Below are 25,538 nucleotides of genomic sequence, written 5' to 3'. Positions count from 1 at the left end.
TCCCCAGGGAATGTTAGAACATCACAGGCTGTTCCGATTAGTAATACAGTCACTCAAACATCGTCTCAGGCCATGTCTTCGATGGCCACAGTAATTTCTCAAGCCATACCTTCGATGGTTACCCAAACTTCCCATGATTATCCAAATAATACTTCTATTCAAGGAGTTTGGGATCATAGATCAATGCCATATGGTATGCCATCATCATTGATGCAAGGCTTACAAACTAGTGGTAATATGTTTTCAGAGAATTTAAATGTATCATTACCACAACTTTTTGGTCCTGGGATATCTACAACATATAGAAGTTCCCAACAAAATTTAACCAACGCTTCTATGGCTGCCATTAGGCAAACTATGGAAGAAACTAATCATGATATGGTTAATATGATGACCCAACAAATTGGTACTGTCATAAATCCTTTAATTCGAGACACCAATACTAGTTATCAACGGTTGTCTGATCAAATGGAAAGAATTGCCAATTTCTTTGGCGCTCCACCAATCCAAAATACCCAATTGCCTCAAAATCGAAATTTGAGGGCAATTGAAATAATTGCTGATGAACCAGTGGTTCGAAATCATGAAAATATTGTCCAACCACAAGTAGTACAACCACAAGTTCAGGCAGAACCTGAAAGACAACCCATTTTGGTTAACAGAAACCAAGATGCCGATCAAGTGGTTTTACAAGCCCGTCGAAACAATTTCGATGGTCAGAATAATATAGCGGGTATTGTCGAGGCTTTGTTAGCCCAAAATGGTTTGAATATGGGTTTACATAGACCAAATTTTGTGTCTCCTTTGTCTGAGTATGTTTTAGACGCTGAATTGCCTAGAAATTGGAAAATTCCGAAGTTTACCAAATTTGCTGGAGAAACTAATGAATCTACTGTCGAACACATTGCTAGGTTTCTCATGGAAGCAGGAAATATTGCAGAAAATGAAAATTTGAGAATGAAATATTTCCCAAGTTCTTTGACAAAAAATGCTTTTACTTGGTTTACAACTTTACCTCCTCACTCAATTTATAGTTGGAACCAATTAGAAAAAGCCTTTCATGAACAATTTTACATGGGTCAATCTAAGATTAGTTTGAAAGAATTGGCCAGTGTTCGACGTAAAAGTCATGAGACAATCGATGATTATCTCAATAGGTTTCGTCTCCTTAAGGCTAGATGTTTTACTTCTGTTCCAGAATATGAATTGGTCGAAATGGCTGCTGGTGGCCTCGATTATTCTGTTCGAAAGAAATTAGATACCCAGTACCTAAGAGACATGGCCCAATTGGCAGACAGAGTTCGACAAGTTGAAAGACTTAAAGCTGAAAAAACTAGAACTCATAACAAATTTCCTAAAAAGGAAAAAATTGCCTATATAGAAACAGGAGATAGTGAATCCGAATTCGATTGGGGTTTAGATATCATTGAAGACAATGATATAAACCTAGCAGAATTAAAAGATGGACCTCCATATGCTTGTAAAATGTTGAGGCCATCCAATGGAAAAAATCCTGAAGATCCCAAGAGTGACAAATATCCTTCTAAAACTTATACTTTTGATATTACTAAAAGTGATGAAATCTTTGATCTTTTAGTTAATGATGGCATAATATTAGTGCCACCTAATATGAAGTTGCCTCCTTTGGAACAAAGGAAGAAAAGAGGATTTTGTAAATTCCATGGTTTTTTAGGTCATAACTTATCTCGATGTACTCGTTTCAGGGATTCTGTACAAAAAGCTCTTGACGAAGGGAGGCTGAAATTTGGAGAGAAATCAAAACAGCAAGTGGATGGAGATCCTATGAAAAAGGCAGAGTCCATGTTTGCTGATGTTTCTGCCAATGTGGCAGAATCCATGTTTGCTGGTATTTCTATCAATATGGTGGAAATTTCAGATAATATTGATACATAAATGGTTACTGAGGACCATCAAATTGAAGAGCCAGTGGTTACTGAAGATCAATTGGCCAAGGAAATGGAGAAAGCATATCCAAAGGCTGAAGAAGATTTGGTTGATTTTTTAAACCGATGTAAAATATCTAACACCAATGCTATGCTTTGTCCTCGATGCAGTGCAGTGTTAGATAAAGAAGCTGCAAAAGCAGTTGAAGGATATCAACCTCAAACAAAACGTAAAGGAGGGTGGTTCGAGAACCGTTCTAAATTTGGCTTTAACAAAAGAGGTGTTCCTTACAAGATGAAAACTTCAGAGAAGTATCAAGTGAAGAATCATAAGAAGACGTTTGTTCCTTCATCGAAATCTCCTATTGATACTTGGGTTTTCTCTGGGGGCAAGAAAACTGGTCATTCTGCGCCTCCAGCACCACCAACAAAATGGGTAAAAAGAGCTGTCAAAGTTCCGGACCAACCGGAGAGTTCTAATCCTAACAAGTATGCTTACAAAAATAACTATAAAGGTAAGAATCCTATGACTAGAACTCAATGGCGCCGTTTTCAACGCCAGAAAAAGGAAGGAGTTTTGAAAGATGTCACTAATGATGACAAAAGTAAGGGAAAACAACCAATAGTTTTCGAAATGGTTAAAAAACAGCTACTGAAAGAATTTTCCCGCCATTATCTTCTGCTTTAAACATCCCCAAAGGGGATGATGATATTCTAACTTCTACTTTTTCAGATTCTGAACCAAGTCTTGACATTATATGTGTGGTTTCTGTACTACCAATTGAATATGCGTATGATGTATCTTCGAAGACCAATCATGATGATGAATGTGATTTCACTGAGGAAATGGCTCGTCATAGGCCTCTGTGTTATTATGTTATGAATAATGGTTGCATCGAAGATCAACATGCAGTGTTCGAGAAACCTGATGATAGCATGAAGCTTCATTTAAAGCCTTTGTTTATTCAAGCTAAGTTAAATGGTGTTGGAATTAACAAAGTGTTAGTAGATGGTGGTGCTACTGTTAATCTCCTACCACAATCTTTTCTAAGGAAACTTGGTATTTCTGAATGTGATTTGAAACCACATAATGTAGTGCTCACTAATTATGAGGGCTCTACTGGACAATCTCTTGGTGCTATCGAACTAGAATTGGTAGTAGGAAGCATAACCAGAGCAACTGTGTTTTTGGTAGTTCCTTCTAAAGCCAATTTCAATGCATTATTAGGAAGGGAATGGATCCATGCTGTAGGTGCAGTTCCTTCTACAATGCATCAAAGGATTGTGATTTGGAGGAAAGATGGTTTGGTAGAGAATATTGAGGCTGATCAGAGTTATTATTTCAAAGCTGAAGTTGATAATCAAGATATCAACAAAAAGAACTTTGACAAACAGCTTCAATATATTGCACCATTCATGGAAAATGATGCATCAAGTTCTATGACTAAAGAAGAAAAATTCTTTGTAAAACTTGCACTAGAATGGGGTTTTCGTTGGAAAACTGCATTCGATGATGACTTCGTAGTGGTGAACAATGAAGATTGCCATGAGAAGATACCTGTAAAGGAAAAAGATTTGCTGAAGACAAGAAGTACTTCGTACAAGAGGGTTACTGATGACCAAGAATATTCAGCAAATGGAATCTCACCAACTGGGTGGGATATCAATAATTGATCGATGGTTGAGCCCAGCATATGGGAAAAGATTACGGCTTATGTAGCCGAGAAAAACTTCGATTTGGCTGAAACAGCCAAAGAAGAAGAGGTCTTCGATGCTTCAGTAGAAAATAATTCTGATGACCTCATTGATGATAAAAAATTAGACTGTATTTATGATGATGAACCTTTGGGTTTTGAAGAAGATCCAATGGGATCTACAATAAAAATGAAGGCCCAAGATCCTCTTGAAGAAGTGGATATAGGAGATGGTTCTGTAAAAAGACCAACATACATAAGTTCAAAGATTCCTAAGAGCTTCAGAGATCGAATTGTGGCGCTGTTGAAAAATTACAAGGATTGCTTTGCTTGGGATTATCATGAAATGCCTGGTTTGAGTAGAAAGGTAGTAGAGTTGCAATTGCCAATCAGGACAGACAAGAAACCAGTGAAGCAAATTCCAAGAAGGTTTGCACCAGAGATTCTACCAAAAATAAAAGAAGAGATCGAAAGACTCCTCAAATGTGGCTTCATCAGACCTGCAAGGTATGTTGATTGGTTAGCTAATGTAGTTCCTGTTAAAAAGAAAAGTGGAAGTATAAGAGTTTGTATTGATTTTAGAGATTTAAATCTCGCCACTCCTAAAGATGAATATCCTATGCCAGTAGCAGAAATGTTGGTAGATTCTGCAGCAGGTTTCGAATATTTGAGTATGCTTGATGGTTATTCAGGTTATAATCAAATATTTATTGCTGAAGAAGATGTTTCTAAAACAGCATTTCGATGCCCAGGGGCATTAGGATGTTATGAGTGGATAGTAATGCCATTTGGTCTTAAAAATGCTGGTGCTATATATCAAAGAGCAATGAATTCAATGTTTCATGATTTTATTGAAGATTTTATGCAAATTTACATTGATGATATTGTTGTGAAATCATCTTCTGAAAACAAACACTTAGAACATTTACGTTTATCATTCGAAAGGATGAGACAATATGGATTAAAAATGAATCCATTAAAATGTGCGTTTGGTGTTTGTGCAGGTGATTTTTTAGGATTTGTTGTCCATAAAAAGGGCATCGAAATCAATCAAAATAAGACTAAAGCTATAATGGAGGCTAAAGCACCCTCTACCAAAAAAGAGTTGCAGTCTTTATTAGGCAAAATAAATTTCCTCAGAAGATTTATTTCTAATCTAAGTGGCAGAGCGCAAGCATTCTCGTCATTACTTCGATTAAAGAAAGAGGAAATTTTTAGATGGGAGCCTGAACACCAAAAGGCATTTGAAGACATAAAGTCATATTTATCTAATCCTCCTATTCTTTCACCTTTGTTGAAAGGCAAAAAGATGAAGTTATACATAGCATCATCTGAAAGAACTATAGGGAGTATGTTAGCACAAGAGGATGAAAATGGTGTAGAAAGAGCCATTTATTATCTTAGTAGAGTTTTAAGTGATGTTGAAACAAGATATCATCCTAGTGAGAAATTATGTCTTTGTTTATATTTTTCATGTATGAAACTTAAGCATTATATAAAGCCTTTTGATGTTTATGTTTATTCCCATTTCGATATTATTAAGCACATGTTATCTAAACCTATTCTGCATAGTAGAGTTGGTAAATGGGCTTTGGCACTCACAGAATATTCTTTAGCTTATCAATCTTTGAAAACTGTGAAAGGCCAAATAGTGGCTGACTTTATTGCTGATCATTCCATTGAAGAACCTGTGACTGGGGGCATCGAAACATTTCCATGGACATTATATTTCGACGGGTCTAGTCATAAAAATGGTTCTGGAATAGGTATAGTTATTGTTTCACCAACAAATGAGGTAACCAAATATAAATTTCGAATTAGCCAATATTGTTCGAATAATGAGGCAGAATATGAAGCCTTAATAAATGGTTTAGAGATTTTGCTTGAACTGGGGGCGAAATGTTTAATTATTAGAGGTGATTCTGAATTAGTAATAAAGCAAATAACAAAAGAATATAAATGCCTCAAAGAAACTTTGATAATGTATTACACTATAGTTAATGCATTACTTAAACATTTTGCTCAAATTGAAGTTCAACATGTTCCTAGAGCAGAAAATCAAGAAGCTAATGATTTAGCTCAATTGGCTTCTGGGTACAAACTTTCGAAGGAACAAGAGCAAGAGGTTATTGAAATTAAAACAAAGCGTAATTCGATAGATATTGTGCCTAACAAATTGTTAAGACCAAAACTTGGGGGCATGGAAGCATCTCAAGGATACCTTCAGAGTGAAAAATTTTCTGAAATTTTGGTCATTAACAATTTGGATGATAATGATTGGCGAAAACCCATAGTCAATTTTTTGGAAGATCCAGATGGCACAACTTGTAGGAAAGTCAAGTATAGAGCCTTGAGTTATGTGATAATAGGCAATGAATTATTTAAAAAGACTCCAGAAGGAGTTTTACTTAAATGCCTTAGTGAAGCAGAAGCATATTTGGCTGTATCGAATACTCATAGTGGTGCTTGTGGTACACATCAAGCAGGCCATAAAATAAAATGGCTTTTGTTTCGACAAGGTGTTTATTGGCCAACCATGTTAAAAGATTGCATAAACTTTGCTAAAGGTTGTAAAGAATGTCAAGAACATGCTGGAATTCAAAAAGTACCAGCTAGTGAATTACATTCAATAGTGAAACCTTGGCCATTCAGAGGATGGGCTTTAGATGTAATTGGGGAAATCAAACCTAAGTCATCCAAAGGCTACAAATATATTTTGGTTGGAATAGATTATTTCACTAAATGGATAGAAGCTGTTCCACTAAAAGATGTTACTCAAGATGAAGTTATAAACTTCATTCAAAAATTTATTATTTATAGATTTGGCATACCAGAAACTATTACTACGGATCAAGGATCTGTATTTACTGGTCGAAAGATGGTAAAATTTGCTGAAGAAATAGGATATAAGTTGTTGACTTCAGCACCATATTATGCTCAGGCAAATGGTCAGGTAGAAGCAGCAAATAAGAATTTGATTACTATAATCAAAAGAAAAGCTAGCCAAAAGAAAAAACCCAAAGAATGGCATGAGTTTCTTTATGAAGCTTTATGGGCAGTTCGAACTTCTCCTAAAGAATCTATAAATACTACTCCTTTTCGATTAACATTTGGCCATGATGCTGTATTGCCAACAGAAATCTTACTTCAATCTACTCGAATTCAAAGACAAATCGAAATTCCAACAAATCAGTATTTGGATATGATGTTGGATGAATTAGTAGATATTGATGAAGAAAGATTAATGGCTTTAGAAGTGCTTACAAAGCAAAAAGAAAGAATAGCAAAAGCCTATAACAAAAGAGTTAAATCGAAATTATTCCTGCAAGGGGACTTAGTTTGGATAGTTATCTTGCCGATGGATAAAAAGGATCGATGTTTAGGAAAATGGTCTCCTAGTTGGGAAGGACCATGGAAAATTCTAAGAGTTTTTTCGAATAATGCGTATGAGATCGAAGAATTACAAGAAGATCAGAGAATTATACGCATAAACGGTAAATATTTGAAAAAATATAAACCGATGTTACAAGAAATTAAAATTACACAAGAGTAATTTGATTCGAAATAAAAACTTGGCATTAATTTAAAAATGCCAACTGATGGGCTGGTCACATCGAAATGCTTAAAATGGAAAAACCATTACAAAAGAAAACACAAAGTACTTAAAGACTAAAAGCATTTAAAGATGGTTTTCACCATTCAGTTACAATCCCAAAACGATCGAGAAACCAGCGAATTTCTGTATCGAGACGACACTTGAAGCAAGCATTGACCAAGTAGTATTCATGATCTGGCCCAGGTAGAAGTGAATACCAACCTCCAATTCTCCCATCTCCTGCACAGTTGTGGTAGTTGTTGCAAAAACGACGCCTAGTAAGCCAAATAGGCATGGGCCTATTCCACCAAGGACAACGAAATCGATAAGTTGAAGTTCCTCCCAAAATGTCGCTTCGAAATTCTGCCAATCGATGTGTCCATGCAAGATCTTCGAAGTTTTCGAGGATGTTTTCTGGCATAGGCATGGAGAGCTCATTGATGAGAAGAAGGTAGTACCTTGCACTCAGAGAGCCAGTGGCGTTGATAGCAGTAGTAAGGAGGCGTTTTATTTCTTCAATGTTTGGATTAGCATCCAACATGTGTTGAGTGCTTCGAAGAATACAGAACATGGCGTTGCCATGATTCCAGAGTCTAAGTTTAAAAGCAAACTTAGAATGAGCCACCATAGCATTGTTGTACCATTCATTGGGGTCGTAGAGGAAGTAGAGGACATCATTTCCAAAAGCCCTAGAAACTTCAGAATCCTCACTGACGCGCCAATGCCTGCTATTGGTATGGCGAAAAGCGAAAAGATCTTTCCTGCTTTGAGCAGCAATCTTTGCAGCAATCTTGACTAAAAGATCATCACTCAGATTATCAATGGTGGTCATGATGATTTAAGAAAGAAAAAGCTTTGAGTAAGAAGGATTTTTCAGACGAAGACGAAACAAAGAAAAGAGTGATTTTTATAAAAAGGAAAATCATATTTATAGTGGAGGGAAGTTGAAAGAAGTGGCTTAATCAAACGGTTCTTCTTGCTTTGAAGATGATGACACGTGGGAACAGTTATTCCGATGGCCAATGGTTACTTAACTTCGTAACCTGAGGGAAGTTTTAAAGGTTTTTTTTTTTTTTAAAAAAAAAAAAAGGATTAATCTGTGTTAAAAGGTCATTTATTTGTTTTATTTCTTTTCAACTTCCTAGGCAAGTTTAACTTGTTGGGTTAAACAAAAAAGTTACTTTTTTGTTTCCTCATCATTAAAATGTCTTGGAAATTGTTCCAATCTTATTTGGATTTAAATAAAATTTAAATTCGATATAAGAAAATAAGAAAGGAATTTCGATGATTGAAAAGAAATTGTCGTTCGAAATAGAAAATGGTCCACGAATTGTTATAAAGACATTACAGACCAAGATATTCGATAAGGCTGAAATAAAATAAAAGTCTTAGAGAATAAAATAGAAACAGAACTAAATCTCAAATGATGAGATGAGTTTCTCGATTTGGCTCTTGTATTCAGCCAGTTGAGTATCGAGAGCATGGTTGTCACTTGCAAGTTGAGCAATGGTAGACTCTAGTTCCTTGGAGAGCTTGAATTTGTTAATAGCTTCATTGGCTTCTCGATTTCTGGCTTCATCCTTAGCCAAAATTTCAGCTTTTTGAGCTTCCAGTTCTTTAATTTTGGCATCGATGTCAACCACTTGCTGCTTCGCATTGTTTCTTTCTTGCTGAAGAGTTTTAAATTTCTCTTGGAAGGATGACAGTTCGATTACAATTCGATCATGATGCGCTTTCTTCTCTGCCATTTGAGCTTGATCAGTTTTCCTCTTCTGGAAGTTTTGATTAGCACTCTCCAACATTGGTTCAAGATAATTAAACAGGTTTCGAAATTTCCAACCAGTTGGGAGAGCACCAAGTTTTTCAAATAAACTCCTGATTTCAGCAAGAGCTCCAGCATCTTTTTCAATCAACTCTAGCAAGCTGGCTTCGATGATCTTCTTTTGAAATTCTGCTAGCAGGTTGTTCTTTGAAGTCTCAGAGGGATTTCCCTTGGATGAATCAGAAGTTTGGCCAGTGCTAGTTGAGAAAAGAGTATTACTCTTAGCTATCAAGGCAAAGGCATTGAAAGGATCATCTTTGGCCAATCGATCGATTTCTTCTAGATCGATCATAGGGGTATCTTGTTGAGCAATCATTTCTGCATCACCAGGAGCATTTTGTCGAGTAGTTATGTTTGTATCTTCAGTAGCAAAGTTTGATACATTACCTCCAAGGGTGGGTGCAGAATAAGATTGATCATTGTTGAGTGATTCATCATTTACCAAGTCATCAGTGGGTGTTTCTGTTTGTTGTTGTTGAGGAGGATCCACTTTAAGACCTTCTGGACTGCTAGCATCATCATGCTCATCTTCTTTGTCTTCAGCAATTGGTGAAGTGGTCTTCGAAGAAGGAAGAACTTGCCCATGTTGTGATGGATTAGTTTGTTCTTGTTCGATACCCTAAAAAGAATAAGATCAATGCTTAAAACAAGATACTTAGAAACATTGCGTATAAAATATGGTTTTGATAAAATACCTTCGAACCATTATCACCAACATGTGAATGAGCACTAGAATGAGAAGTCTTTCGAAGACGTTTGAATGGTTTAGATGGTGAGATGGGGGGAGAACCTTCAGAAGCTTCCACTTCGACTTCCTTTTCTTGGACAAGTGAAATTTGTTCTTGTTTTCTTTTCCTTCTTCCTTCAGTATGGACTTTGGGAAGTGTTACTTTGGAAGCTTCAATCTGTTCTTTAGTTATCTCCACCTTGATATCATCATCAGAGAGATCGACAGTTGCTTGTTCTTTCTTGTTCTTTGATCTAGAAGATCTTTTTGATGAAGTTGTTTTCACTTTGGGTTCCTTTGATTTAGAAGGTTCCTTTGATGCAGTCTCAGATTTCTTCGATTCAACTTCTTTAGTTTGGGAAGCTTTCTTTTTCTTCTTGTCAGACTTGCTTTTCGAAGTGTTCTGGGTGCTGGCATCATCGAGCTTTGCTTCTCCTGGAGTTAAAGGCAAAGCTGAAATATGTGATTATACAGATAAGTACTATTTCTTCTAAAAATAGTATTAATATATTTTAGTAAAAGAAAAATCATACCCATGATACTGGGAGTTTCGATTCGAACTTGGGATAATTCATAGCCAAGTTCACCATTATATTGGTATAAATGGCATTTAGCATAGGTTACTAAATTATTTTGTGGGAATTTGAAATTATAAAGTAACCATTTTGGGTATGGTGGCCTAAAGGCCAAAGCAAGATTACAAGATGGAAGTTTTGCTAGTTTCATCTTCTTTTCTAAAACATAAAGATATTTATTGGGTGTTCCAGGGGGAAAAATTGTTTCTGGAATTTTTTCTCGAACTTTATCTCTCAGAGTTTGAGCAGCATAATATACTGTCCTCTTTGGATGTAAAGGGTCATATGTTGTTTGATAATATCTTTGAAATTGCTGAATTTCTTTAATGTGCGTACCTCTAGTCTTCTTGTCTTTGTTCTGCAAAGTGTGAAAAGTACTGGTCAGTTGAGGCAGCAATTCATCAGGATTCCCTCGATTGGATTGGCGTGTGTAATAATTTCGCCACCATCGAAAGAATGCTTCAGAGCATGCAAATGATGTTGAGAAATATGTAGGCTCGAACACAGTTGTTTTCCTGGCTTGAATTATGGATTTCCACACAGGTTCGATCAGAGGAATTTTCCATTCACTTATACTTTTGAACAAAGAGCTGGGTTTCGATTGAACCATACCAAACTGTCTAGCTACATGGTTAGGTTGATAACCATATACTCCATAAGGACTACCAGGTGTAAGTCTGCTAGATAGATAGGTAGGGGTCAAATAAGCTTCCCATATAGCATTGATTTCTGTTTTGTTGGCTGCTTTCGAAGTAGTGGGAAAGTCCTCTTTGAACCAGTTAGGTCCATATTTCCTAGTGGTAAATGGTGCCATCATAGGGGTGAAAATGGGACAATCAAGCAGGGTTTCATAAGCATTCTCAAAAAGTTGTTGTGAAGACTTATTCCCATCGGGGTGAAACATAGCTAAGCCTATACCTTCAGTGGTCTTGTCTGAGTATGCTGATGTGTAAGAGGAAGGTAGGATCGAAGCAAGTTTTGATCCAAAAATGGCTAAAAGCCATAGTTGGAACAACCATATGGGTCCTGATACAACTAAATTCCCACCAGTTTGGGGATAATCTCTAAGATTATTAGTTGTATGGTTAAGGGTTTCATACAAAGAACCTAGAATCAGTTTGCTTAAACAGATATCTGTTCCTTCATGTAATTGACTAGCTAGACACATGAATTTCTTAGGGACTTGTATTGACCTTGAGCAAAAAACATGCATAGATAACCAGTAGGTCAAGAAAGCTACATGTTCATCTGCAGATACTTCAGCACATTCGGTATCATGGTTGTTAGCTATAAACAAACCATAGGCAGGGCTATCGAAATTTACTGAGTATTGAGAGGTGGTAACATCTGGATTAAAGGTGTATCCAGTTGGTTTTAAGCTAGTAAGGCCAGCCACATCTAAAAGGGTAGGAGTGAGCATTCCACATTTCAAGTGAAGGCTGTTGTTCGATGGGTTCCAAAAATGTAAAGCAGCAAATATCAATTCATTATGGTATTTTGGACCATATCGAGATATTTGGATGAGATCAAAAATCCCTTTCTCCTTCCAGAATTGTCCCTTTTGTTTTTGAACTTTGTCTAACCAAGCAATGTATTCTGGATAAGTTTTTGGTTCAGTCCTAATTTTGGATTTTACAAAACTTAGGTCAAAAGGACCTTTTGTGAAAATTAAAGGAGGTTGAGTTTCGATGCATGGGAAAAGAGAGTTAATCTCTGGAGTTTCAGGTTCTAGAGAAATGGGGCCTAAGAATGCATGTGGAGTATCAGTACAAGGGATGATTACCTGGGTTTTCCAGATAGCTTTTTCAGCTTCATTGATCTCTGGTTCATTCATAAAAGCAGGAGCAGCACTGGCGATTTCTTTAGTAAAATCAATGGGTTCTTCGCGATTCACATGAGAAGTTCCTGCTGCGTTCGTCATTGTTTAAGTGTTTTTGTGAGAATTTGATGAATAGTGAAGATTTCGTGGTTAAAGGTAGAAGTTGCAGAAAATTCAAAGTGTTTTCTTCGAGAAAATTTTTGGCGGAGAAGAGGAACAGTGAAAGTGAAAATGAAATGGTGAAAAGTGAGAAGAGTAAAGGTGAGTTTGTTTTTATATGGACCTTTGATCATGACACATGTCAAGATCTTATTTTGACAGTTTTACCATTAAAGTGTTGCCTTTTCCAATGTTAGAGAACGTGGCCCACTAACTAAGATTGTGGGGTCAGTATTTAAAGGAAATTTGAATTAGTTTTGAATTAAATACTGACATCATTCATTTCGATGGAGAATGTTAGTTTTTTTTTTCAAAAACGTCTTTTTCTTCTTCGGTGAAATCGAAAATGGCGTTTCTGGGGGGCAATTTGTTAGCCAATATATTTTACTAGCTGTAATAAATGTGGTCAAAGTATAGTTGACCTAGATTTAAAGAAGATTCGAACAGAGTGTTGTATTGAAAGCAAATATGGGTTCGAAGATGGTAGAAGACTTCGATAAAGCAGTTTTCGAAGGTGGTTATCAACGGTTATTCTTTAAGTCAGTTTGTATTTTAAGTTTGTTTTCAAATAAGTAAAACTGTCGACTTGTGGCAGTTGTAGTTTGAATTTCAAAGAAGTGTAGTTATTTCTAGACTTAGTATAAATAGTAGTTTTTCATAGGAAAAACGGGACACAATTCCATCATACAAACTTACACTCAAAGTATCCGTATGGAAGCGAGAAACGAGTCACAAGTTGCAATGTATGAATCTGTGTACCAACTCTTATTTAATCAATGCAATTTACCCTTTTTTCTTTAAGTGTTCTTGCACTTTACTTTGTTAAGTTCGATTGAGTTCAAGTGGATTGAATTCGATTGTTTTTATTGTATTTCTTATATTTTCGACACCAAAACACAGAATTTCTAACAACAAGAACAAACACAATATGTCCTAAGATTTACTGGTTGATCTTGCAAGTTACCATGTGTAAACCAGCGGTTGTTTACGAAAATCCAACGTAAACACCCCTGCATAAATTTTTTGCGAGCTTCGCCGCTGCACGGGGGGGGGGGGGGGGGGGGGGGGGGGCTATAAGGTTTTATGTAGCCTTTGTGTTAGTTGATATAAATATTTCTTATCATCATTCTTTATGATATTTTCTCAATCTAGCCCCCAACGACACGGGGGGCTGTAAGGTGACCATAACTATAAAAGATGGTATTTTTTTGATTTATAATTACTCTAACTATAAATATGACTATTGTAAATGACTATTGATCAAGCAAGTGGTTTATGTAATGGAACACACTTGCAAGTTAACCATCTTGGAAAAAATATCATTATTGCCATTGTAATTATTGGCAAGAGTATAGGTCAAAAGGTCTTAATTTCAAAGATGGATTTGGTTCCCCCATATTCAAGATTTCCATTCAAATTCTCAAGAAGGCAATTCCCCATTTCTTTATGCTTTGTTATGACAATAAACAAAAGTCAAGGTCAATCATTATCCAAGGTTGGGTTGTACTTACAAGATAACTATATATTCAAATATATATATATGAATGACAATGTATCTATGTATTTTGTTGTTGTGTTAAGTGTCAACAATTCAATGCACTACAATATACTGCTTTTTGCCCGTGCGTTGCACGGGGCAAATACTAGTAATTTAACATACAACAAATCAAATTCATTGGTTGCTCATAGACTTGCTAGGGCGGCCACGTTGTATGCTAGTATCCAAGATTTCACTATATTACCTGATTGTATTCAAGATGTTCTTATTAATGAAATGAGATAGTTATTTTCTGTCAAAAAAACAAATCAAATTCATTAAAAAAAACAGAAGAAACAAACCACATTAAATAACAACAAATAAGCAGAAAATAGGATTAAGCTTGATAAATTGGTAATCAAATTCAAATGTAACATATTTCGGTTTAAACCACCAAAAGACTGAAGATTGACCCTTTCACAAAGCTTGACAAGAGAGCTAAAAGTTTGGAGCAGAATAAATAGATTCCCCGACAACATCAATTTCACGCCAAACCACTTAAAACCTCGTACCAAATTAAACTAAGAGTGATCTCAACAATATTATATCTCTAAATTCATTAAAAAAAAAATCATGAGCCTTAGAGAAATATAATGTAATCTCAATGTGTAACTTTGTTCCTTCATGTAACAGTACGTTCATTAGAAGCCTTCAATAGTTTTACTGTTCCTTGAGTATATCATAAATGATCAATAAAAAAACATTATTTGAGCAAATCCTTTAGGGATTGTTATATATAGAATCAACATTACATACATGATTTGTAAACTTCTGGTTTACAATAATATATGTTTCATTTGTCTAATCCATTTGAAACAACAATGAACAAAAAATATATATCCAAATGAAATTTAAATTCTAAATCCCTTGTTTATTTTTTCATTGCCATAAATATATCAAATATAAAAAGAGCTAAAATATAATGAATAAGAAATAAGAAAATTATAATGAAATATTTAGTCACAAAATAAGGAAACAATCTTGCAGGATTCTTAAAGTAAACAAACCATACTATGTGGAATATTTAGTCACAAAATAAGGAAATAATCTTGCAGGATGTACGTTTGTTTCAAGTTATATTCGTAGATTCCTAGGAATAAAATGATAGAAATATACATGACTATGTTTGTTACAAGTTTACTAAATTTTATTACCGGGTATAAAACATTCTTGGGAATAGAAAATTTTTTCCCAAAGAAAATTGTGGGAATAAAGTTCCCATGAAGATGGGAACAAATTCATGTGTAATTACTTATTATAATCCCTATTTTTAGGGTTCCTGAGAATATTATAATGTTAAGCAAACATTTTTTTTAAAAATATCTTGGAATAAAATTCTCGTCTTTATGTCCAAGGAATGTTATTCGAATAAATAAATTTGGTAAACTTGAAACAAACATACCCTAAACAAACCATACTATGTGAAATAAGAAAGAAGAAAATCATAATCAAATAGTGGTTTTAGAATAAAGAAACAATCTTACAAGATTCAAGCCTTATGCCACAAGACTTGATTTTTTTTTCAAAGGCTTTTATTGTTTATAGAATATTGTTTTTTTTTTTTTACAAAAGTAAACGATATTCATTCATTCAAATTGATAGAGTACATTGATACAATACAAATCCAAATTCGCTAAAAAGAAAAAGAATGAATCTGTGAACAAACTCACAACATCCATGTTAATAGCATAAAACGGCAAAGTATCTATGCCTACAAATATGACTAGTATGACTATATTCGAGTCTCCGAAATACCCGTGTCTCCGGATCTGCAACGTTGATGACGCCAAAGTCATTGTCATTGATCGGATCTGCACTTGCTCAAAGTTAATCTTTCAACCTGAATCAAATAAATACCGCACTAAGACGGAAAATCAAAAGCACACCGCACAAAGACGGGAAATCAAAACAAACAGAGTTGTTCAGAGAAGACGAAATCACAAAAACAAACGAAAGAAAACAGAAAATATGTGAAATCATTTATTCAATTAGGATAGAAGGAAAAACAATTCGGAGGGGTGATTTTTGGGTCAAAATTGACCCTTAATCACCCCTCTGACAAGAAGAAGAAGAAAGGGGTGGCGGCTAGGGTTTGAGAAGTAGAGAAGTTAACAACTCCTGTAACAGTATAATATATTTTACCAAAAAAAAATCCTCAAAAAGAAAAAAAAAACTCTTGTAACAATCGTTTTGACTGAACAAAATTTTTCAAAACTAATATTAATAAAATACTATCTAAATGAAGTTGATTATGATAATTTTTTGCGTCTTAAAATACTAAAAAAAATAAAATTTAAACAAAAGTAAATAATTTGAGCAATATATATAAAAGGTCTTTTTTTTTTGAAGAAATCAAAATGGAATATTATAAACCAACAGACTATCCCTTCAGCACAAGGTGTGCAAAAAAGGATAGCCAATAATTACAAAAGAGTGTTAACGGTTAAAATAGTGGTTAACCAATCCCCAGACAAAGAAAAGGGTTATGACACCAATCATAAAATCGATAATGAAAAGCAATAGAATGAGCTTTGTTTTGAAGGTCTTGTTTTGAAGTTTGCTTTAGGTCTCATTTAGTGGTTGGCCGGCTCTGGGTTTGGTTATCATTATGAATCCCGGCCTTATGAAAATAATGATTCCATTGATTGTCTTGCGAGAATCCTTAATTAATTGGAGCATTTAAGCAGTTAAAGTCTAAATATGATCATCAATTGAAAAATGTTTGAACTCACACATAAATAAAAAAATTAAAACTAAAATAATTTAGTCGTATCATCTAATCATTTTCTCTTTAATTTATTTATTTATGTGTGTGTATCCAACCATTTTTCATTTGAGGTTGTACTTAAATAAATATTTCTCTCGATCAATCCCACACCAACGGTTACTAAATTTATTTTTATATTATTTTTGAAAGAAAGTACATCACCATTTTCGTGGTAATAATTGTGTCTAGGGAAATGTTACACACATTCTTACACACAATTTTTTTGATTGGTTAAAATTAATACGAGACTCATATGATTTTATAGAACCCATGTGAATTTAAAAAAAAAAAAGTGTGTTAAAAAGTATGTTGATAACATTTTTTATTGTGTCAAACACTCTTTAAAAAAGCCCAAGAATCTTAATAAAAAAAAAAAACCAAGAATCCCTCTAAAATTAATTGCACAACTTTCATCCTTATATTTTATGGTAAATTATTCCTGCTAGTGCAAATGTTTGATTGTTTGTCCCTTTTTCTCTCTTCAGATCAAACATTATTTTGTGCACTGGACTGAGTGTTTTTTAATTGCACTATGTCTAAATATGATCATTATCGATCACAACCTTAATATGATCATTAATAAGGTTGTCTACTTCTTGAAAAAAAAGCAAAAAAAGGTTGTCTAAATCAATATTGCATTGGTTGTCTTGCGAAAATCTTTAATTATACTAAACTAATTAATGTCTAAAATACACCTGTAGGTTCTTTTTGCATTGGTTGTGAACTTGTTTTCTCTCTATGTTGTGGGAATAAATACCACTTCACCTCTTCAAAACCGAACAAACAAGAAATGCCAAAGTTGGAAAGCTATATGTTTTTGGTGCAGGCCAAAACTAAATCCAATTTCAACCGAGTCTTCCTAGTCGTTTAATCCTAGACTACAGCTCTACAAGCATGATCAACTTTGTCCTCACCTGAAATAAATTGTACGCGTTTATTTCCTATGCAACATACCAAAATTTTATAAGTCCAAAAATTTGATCTAGTAGTAAAAAGATAGATCCGACAAGTAATTGGGTTCACATGATTGATAAGTTTCCATGGGTCCCTTTAGTTTGGACCAGTATATGTTTTGGTCCAACTTGAACCAGTGAAATTACCCGGTATCATAGGTTGTGTTTCAGTTGTCCCATACCATACACCCTATAAGCCAACAACACACTAGCAAACTCTTTTCTTCATTTAATTTACAAAGTTATTATTTATTAATTATTTTATTTATACATTAAAAATCAATTAAAATAACTTCCTCCATCTTCACCACAACACTACCAATAGATTCATCACAATCCATCGTCAACACCCTTAAAACTCAACCCAAGTCTAAAATTAGAACACCATCCTCAAAAGGTAGTTATTGGATTCACTAAGTGCTCTTGTTGTTTGTCAAACTCATCAGTTTTCATCACCAATATTCTACTTAACGAAGAAAAAAGTCAAGAACTTACCCATAAAGTCCCAAAAAATCTTCACATCAAACTTCATTAAACTCATATCTGTTTGTAGCAAACATCACAAGCAAGGGAAAGTTGATGTGGAAAACGAAATTGTTGAATGACGATGAGAGAATAGGAAAAGGTAGTGGCCAAAGCTATACTTGGAAGCCATAGATTCAATTTTTTTAGTAAAAACTCATATTTGAAATTGCTTCATGCAAAGCTCATATCTTTTTTATTTCTATTTGTTGCAGAATTAAATGTAAGAAATCTATAAAACCCAAATCTGTAATTTCTTGTCCTGAAGCCATGGTTTTGAATTTTTTTATGGTTATCGAACCATGATTCCAAAACAATAGCGCTTGCTATGAAGAGAATGGATAAAATTTGATTCATGAAAGATTCACTAAAAACAGAGTTGTGGTGAAGTTTAGTTGCAAGTGTAAACAAATTAGTTGTGATGATGATATAACGTGATGGTGGTGATGAAGATTTGAAGATGAAGATGACGAATGTGTATGTGGCTGTTGAAGATGAAGATTTGACGAAGAATTTTTTTTAATTAATATTGATATTGTAATACATAAATAAGATAAAAATATGACAACAGTACTATTGTGCGGGTGGTCTTAGAATAGGCTTGGATTGTATCTAACTTGGACATCAGGTAGTGGACAAACAATCACAACTGTGTATATTAACTAATATTATATCAAAGGCCAGAATTCAACTGGTCCAAGTTGAACCCCAACATCCACTGGTCCAAACTAAAATTAACCAGTTTCCATTTATAGGTGGACCAATTCTTGATTATACTTTAGGGGATTACTTTTCCCACCCTATGACATTCTCCCGCGCGCTGTAAAAATTTTAAAAATGCCCCTGTGCATTTCGGATTTTAAAATCCGGATTCATGTTTACTATTTCGGATTTTATAATCCGGACAATTCTTATGTATAATTAGCCATCAGACTCTCTCACATTTCAGCAGTTTTGAGTTCTGCTTTTAAAAACAACAAAAAAATTAAGTAAAAAATGCTAAAAACCTGTCAAATAAAATCATAAAAATATAAAAATGACACCAAAAAATTCTAAAAATCAAATCAAACTAATGCAAATTTTTTCGGATTTTTCTGAGAATATGAAAAATTTAAAAAAAATGAAAAAAGGGTCTAAACGATTGAATTTTGGATTTTGAGGGGTGGAATCCCATATGAAGTCCCTTCTAGGGGGAGTCATGGTCCTTTAATTTTTTCTGATTTTCTGGGGAAGTTTCAGAGCAATCCGATCAAGTAGCTCGAAAACCCGATTTTTGACTAAGAACGGGTAACAATGACCCAAAAACTAAAGGATGAGAGTTAGAAAGAGTAATATTGTCCTTAAAATACCTATCCGTGTTACAAACATGTTTAGAATTTGTGCTGATACAGTTCAGATTATATAATCCGAACTGTTTTATCTTGTAAAAAGGTGTTTAGGGGGTTTCCGGATTATGTATTCCGGAAACATCATGTAACGTGCCCTATTTTTTGAAGTATTCGGATTACAAAATCCGGAAAAATCCTTACTCATTTTTTCACCCTTTAACAAAAGAAAACACCATTCCGGATTATAAAATCCGGAAACTCAAAGGCATTTTTGAAAAAAATAGAGCGCGCGAGGAAAAAGTAATTCCCTATACTTTATTTACCTTTTAGATGAACTTATGAGGTTAAAAGACTCTAAGCGAATTTTGAAGGATTAACAGACAAACAAAAAACGTATCTTATATTCGAAAGGTCCTCGTTTGAACTGAGGAAAATGTCTATACGTTTGTAAATGCCAAGTCTTAAAATCTTCTCCATCTTGAACCAAGACACAATCTCTTTATGTTAAATTTATATTAATAATGTAAACGCGTTTATTTCTTTAAAAAGTAAAATAAACGTGTTTATAGTAACTTCAGTTCCTTCCTCTGAAAAAAAATAAACTACAATTTCTTGTTGCAAGAATTAAAAAAAAATCCTTAACTCATGATCAATTCCTCACCATTTAAAATAAAGAGTAATGAAACAATTTTATTCTTCAAAATTTTCTCATGACCAAATTTAATCTCTAACAAAAATAAAATTTAAATTAGTCTTTAACACTTTTATTACAAATTATTTTCTGATCCATTCATAACAATTAACAACATAGCAATTAATTTACCCCGATATAAACGTATTAGAAGTATTACTTTTTTTTTTTTTTTATCAAAAACAAGATTGAACAAAAATCTTATAAAAGAAAATTGAACAACAAGTTTGAGAAGAACCTGAGTTGAGTTTCATTCTAAGATAAATAAAGGGAAATGCTAACCGGTGCCTCGGGGCACTGGTTAAGGATACGAAAAAGAAAATTATATAGTAGTTAATGCATTGAACTTATGTAATTAATTTATAATAAATCAAAAGCAGTTTAATTTTATGATAATAATTCCCTTTTATATTATGTTTAACCAGTGCTCAGGGGACACTGGTTAGCAGGACCCATAAATAAATTAATAGTACACATTAATCTTCTATGCAAGATACCAAAATTAGTATCAAGATAATCAAGTAATTGAGTTTAAGTAATTAATAAACTCCATTAAATATATTTTTTTTCCAAAATAACTTGCTTTCAATTTTCTTTCTTTCCTAACTCCTATTACGTCCTAGCCGAATTGCAAATTACCTAAAGTCTGAGTTCAAATCTAACTTTCAGTGTACAACAACGTTAAAACTCTTTAGAAAAATTAACGAGTTTCACAAGAATTGAATAATTAGTGTTCATAAATTGTACGCAAATGACCCGAGTTTACGCTAAAAAAGACTCTTCTTACGTCCAAGCCAAATTTCAAATTACCTAGAGCCTTCATTACCAAGTAATTTGACGCGTTTGTAATAACTCGTATTCCTTTATTGTTGCAAGAATTAAAAATTCCTTAACTCCCCACAACATTCCATATTTGAAAAAAGTGACCTAATAAAACGTCACAGTCTTCTTCTCTTCTCTTCATTATTCTCTTCTTTTTCTTTCACTCACTCACACACTTCACTAATAACAACACTATGCATCAACCCGCTACCGGCTACCCAGCCGCACCACCCTACAACAACCACAACGGCGCCGCCCCTCAATACCCCTACGCTGCACCCCCTCAATACTACAACCCACCCCCACCTCGCTCCTTCGCTTCCCGCTCCTTCTTCCGCGCCTTTTTCGCCACCATGATCTGCCTCGCCGTAATCTTCGGCGTAATCCTCGTCATCACCTGGCTTGTCCTTCGTCCTTCTCTCCCATCCTTCACTCTCACCACTCTCTCCCTCTCCTCCTTCAACACCTCCTCCCAATCCCTCACCGGCACGTGGCGTCTCACCTTTAACGTCCGTAACGGTAATAACAAACTCTCCGTTAACTATAACGCTCTCCGTTCTTCAATCTTCTATCATTCTAACTACATCGCTGAATCCAATCTTGCTCCGTTTAAAATGGACACCAAATCTGAAGCGAATCTTAATGCTACTTTTTCTGCTGTTAACGCTTATCTTGATTCGCGTGTGGTTGACGCTCTTAATGGTGATAGATCAAAAGGTTCTGTTCCGTTTGATGTACAGATTGTGGCTGAATCTTCGTTTCGTTCGGGTTCTTGGAGGTTTAGGACGAGGATTTTGAAGGTTTTGTGCAGGAAAATTGATGTTGGGATTTCGTCGAATTCGACTTCTGGTGAATTGATTGGTGGAAATAGAGAATGTCAGGTGTGGACTTGAATTGAATTCAATTGCTTAAGGGTTTAGCTTAATTTGTTTTAGGTTTTTTTTTCCCTTTTTTGAAACCCTAGCTAGGCTTGAAAATTGGATTTGGTGATTAATGTTTTTAGCGGTTTATGACTATGGGTTTTGATTTTAATACGTAATTGAGTATTGATGATTAGTTTATGATTGTATATAATTTTCACGTGTTATGTTAGTTTATATGCTTTGTGAACCTTGACTTTTATTGATCATTGACTGAAGAATTGGTCTATTCTGCTGCTAATTGTAATGGCTAATTACTTAACAAGTTATTTTTGGGCTTATTCAGATTATGACAAAGCAATCATAGACTTTGATATTATTATCGATACCACTCTTGTGAAAATAATGGTTCCATGTAAATTATTGTTTGTATTGTGTAAATTCTTAATTGGGGTTATTTTAGTAGTTAATGTTTAAATATGATGATATAGGCTATTTTATTTGAATGGATGAACTTAGCAGTCCTATGAAACACAAACACGGACACCTCGACACCGATAATGGTTTGAGAAAATGACATAATTTAATGTAATCATCTGTGTCATGACGGTGTCGGACACGATACGTATCTGACACCGGGGCACCGGGCACTCCTAATCCCAGGAGTTGAGTGTCTGTGCCTCATAGCCTTTTCACACCAAGCTTTACATATTTTAGTAATTAGTATAGACTCTGAGTAGTTGAACTTTATCTCTTACTGAATTGAAAGAATGAACTTGGTAAAGAATGGAAGAAGCCTATCTGTTAGATTATAGAACTGGCAGATCATAAATGAACCTTGGTGTCCATTTCTAGTTTTGGTTTTAGCTGTTCTTGACATTCTTTCCAAGAAGAAGGTTGATAGTATTATGAAAAATGCATTTTATGTTTGGAGTAAATTTTAACAAAAAAAAAAAATTAAATTTGGATTTGTACCTTTTTCTTTTTCTGCTACATTCCATCATCTTTAAGAAAGAAAATTTTTGGGTTTCACCTTTTACTATTTGGATTTGTACCTTTTTCTTTTTCTGCTACACTCCATCATCTTAAGAAAGAAAATTTTTGTATTTCGCCTTTTACTTTCACCTCAGAGAAGAACATATACGGAGTGCTATTTTATTTTATTGCTAGTGTTTCCGAGTATCCTACATTAAGGCCTTTTGTTTTAGTGTCCATTTCTAATTCTGGTTTTAGCTGTTCCTTCACATTTTTTTGCAAGGATAAGATTGATAAAATTATGGAAAAATGCATTTTATGTTGTGTAAATTCTAACAAAAAGAAACAACTTTTAGTTTTCTACTTTTTCAGCTACAGTCCATTGTAAGAAAAAAAATCCGTGTTCAACCTTCTGCTTACACCTTAGAAAAGAATATAGTGGGTTATGTGAGTTTTTCTGATTATCCAATAGGCAGGCCTTCGTTGATCGAGTACTTATTTAAGAACTTCGAGTTTTGATTGCCATGGTATTTTATTTTAAGGAAATGCTTGGGGGATTTACAAAATGGTTCATATGGTTGTAACTCCTTACCAAATAGGATGTCTTGTTCTTATTAAGTACATAAATAAAATTCCTTTTTGCCTTTGAAAAAAAATAGCCAAGAACTTTGGCTCTAAACAAGACACATTTGTTGTTGAGCGATGCTGTTAAGCGTTAACCATTCAGTTACAGGCTAGCTTTGCTATTTTCTGAACTTTTGAAATGTACTTTGGCAAGGGGTATCAGACATGAGTTGTCCTGTTTCACTGCTGGATGGTAGTGGTACAGCCTACAGGCTGATTCGGGTTCCCATGTGGTGTCAAATGAGTCTGCTTGGGATCTGTGCTGGTCTTTGTTACTGCATAGTAGTACATTTTTATCATGACATACATGTGGTGGCTTCTGTCTGTACTTTGAGCTCTAATTTGTGGTTTGCTATTAATTTTGAGAGTTTGAGATTAGAGTCCTGACTCGTGACTCATGGCTGTGGTTATATCTGAAATGCCATTATTGTACCTTGACAACAATGGGTCAGTTCAGGATGAGTTTAAGTTTGGGGTTTGTGCATTACTGCATTTTATAAAGGCATTGGCTTTTGAATGAAAATTAGTATGTAATATTTGTGCGAACGTTTGTTTTCTTTTAACTTCAATGAATTAGGCATTGTTGAGATATATTAACATTGAGGCAGGTATTAGGTGAATATGGAAAATCCTTGAACTTGTCTTGTTTTTCTCTACACACATTAAGATTAATGATCCCTTATGAGACATATTACCTAATATGATAATTCATGGAGATAAGTGTTGTTGTAGCACAGAAGTTTTAAGATTAATATGCATCCCTCTATAGGTAGTGGGGGATGTGATATGGAGTCAAAGCCAATTCGTTTTCGACTTTTATAAATGGCTTATTTTACAATGCTTTGTAATCTTACCTATAAAATGGGCTCAATACGAAGATAAATGCATTATTGATGCTGCGCAAAAGCCTTAAGGAGTCTGTATTGTAGTTCTGTATAAATAGTACTCCCTCCGTCCCGGAATAACTGACCCATTTTCTAAAAAAAAGTGTCCCAAAATAACTGACCCATTTCAATTTTCAATACAACTTTCATCATTCCCAATACAATATAACACTAAATAATACTACTTTTATCATTCCCAATACAATATATTCCACTTTCCCCTTTATTTATACATTTTTCTTAATCTGTGTGAAATGAGCCAAGGGGTCAAATAAATTGGGACGGAGGGAGTAGGAGATAAGATACGATGTCAAAGCCGTTGATCTCCTTTTATGGGATAGAGATTATGTCACAGTAGGGCTGGAAATGAGTCGAGTCGAATCGAACCTGTCTGAGCTCGACTCGACTCGATAAGAATTTGCTCGGCTCGAAACTCGACTCGAGTTCGACACGAACTCTTTTTTCAGCTCGAATTCGACTCGTTTAAAGTTCGCGAACAGTTCGGTTCAGCTCGTTAGGTTCAGTTTGTTATAACTATAGCAACTCAAATGAATCAAGAAAGAGGGGGAAAAAAGGATCAACTATGGTTTAAATGAGCAAAAAATAACTCTTAAACCTTTCAATTGGTCTAAAAACCAATTAAGAAATAATTAACTTCCTGTAGTAAATTAGAACGAGGTGTTGTTGTTGTTTTATAAGAGAAGTTGCTCAATACCCATATGTAAACTTCCGATGTGGGACATGTGAACTGCAAGCTTAATAGTTGCAAGTTCTAACATTATTTTGCTGTCAACATTTCAAGTGGGCATTACCATCATACATTATCATTTTATTTTCTTTAGACTCAAGTGGACATTTCTTTCTACTGGATAAATAATATTTCTTTTACAAATAGTGTAATTGATTTAACAATGCATTATATATATATATATATATATATATATATATATATATATATATATCGAGCTGGTTCATGAACCAAACGAGTCGAACTATACTTAGCTCAAGTTCAACTCATTTATTTGACGAACTTAATTTTAAACTCAAGTTCGACTCGTTTGGTTCATGAACCAAGTTCAACGAATTAATTACCGAATCGAGTCTCGAACTATTTTCGAGTTGGTTCGGTTCATTGCCAGCCCTATGTCACAGCAAAAGCAATCATTATAATTTTGTTTAACAAACTACTCTATTGGAGGGGCTCTAATAAAAAAGTCATTTAGGATGGAAAAATATTTTCATTTACGAACAAGCTCTTTATAATAAAAATTTGCGTAAAT

General features: G+C 34.4%; 2 protein-coding genes and 1 long non-coding RNA gene across 3 annotated transcripts; all 3 read left to right on the top strand.

Annotated features, from left to right (window-relative positions):
- The first annotated feature begins 4,886 nt into the window (after positions 1-4,886).
- LOC146950259 (uncharacterized) lies at positions 4,887-7,151 on the top strand. The gene has a single exon (XM_085746197.1). It carries the CDS (start codon positions 4,908-4,910, stop codon positions 7,149-7,151), a length of 2,244 nt encoding a protein of 747 aa, XP_085602323.1. The 5' UTR covers positions 4,887-4,907.
- Positions 7,152-17,866: 10,715 nt separating this feature from the next.
- LOC146950258 (uncharacterized) lies at positions 17,867-18,723 on the top strand. Its single transcript, XR_015027473.1, has 2 exons — positions 17,867-18,177; positions 18,290-18,723. It is a non-coding gene; the product is annotated as an uncharacterized LOC146950258 (long non-coding RNA).
- Positions 18,724-20,989: 2,266 nt separating this feature from the next.
- On the top strand, positions 20,990-22,025 carry LOC146950257 (uncharacterized protein At1g08160-like). The gene has a single exon (XM_085746196.1). The coding sequence runs from the start codon at positions 21,110-21,112 to the stop codon at positions 21,806-21,808; it is 699 nt and encodes a 232-aa protein (XP_085602322.1). The 5' UTR covers positions 20,990-21,109; the 3' UTR covers positions 21,809-22,025.
- Positions 22,026-25,538: the final 3,513 nt, after the last annotated feature.

This window comes from Medicago sativa, chromosome 2 (genome assembly GCF_051527215.1).
Source record: "Medicago sativa cultivar Bolivia chromosome 2, Bolivia_mono, whole genome shotgun sequence".
NCBI classification, from domain to species: Eukaryota; Viridiplantae; Streptophyta; class Magnoliopsida; order Fabales; family Fabaceae; genus Medicago; species Medicago sativa.
The sequence above is the reverse complement of the archived record's forward strand: the minus strand, read 5'-3'. Positions and strand labels throughout refer to the sequence as shown.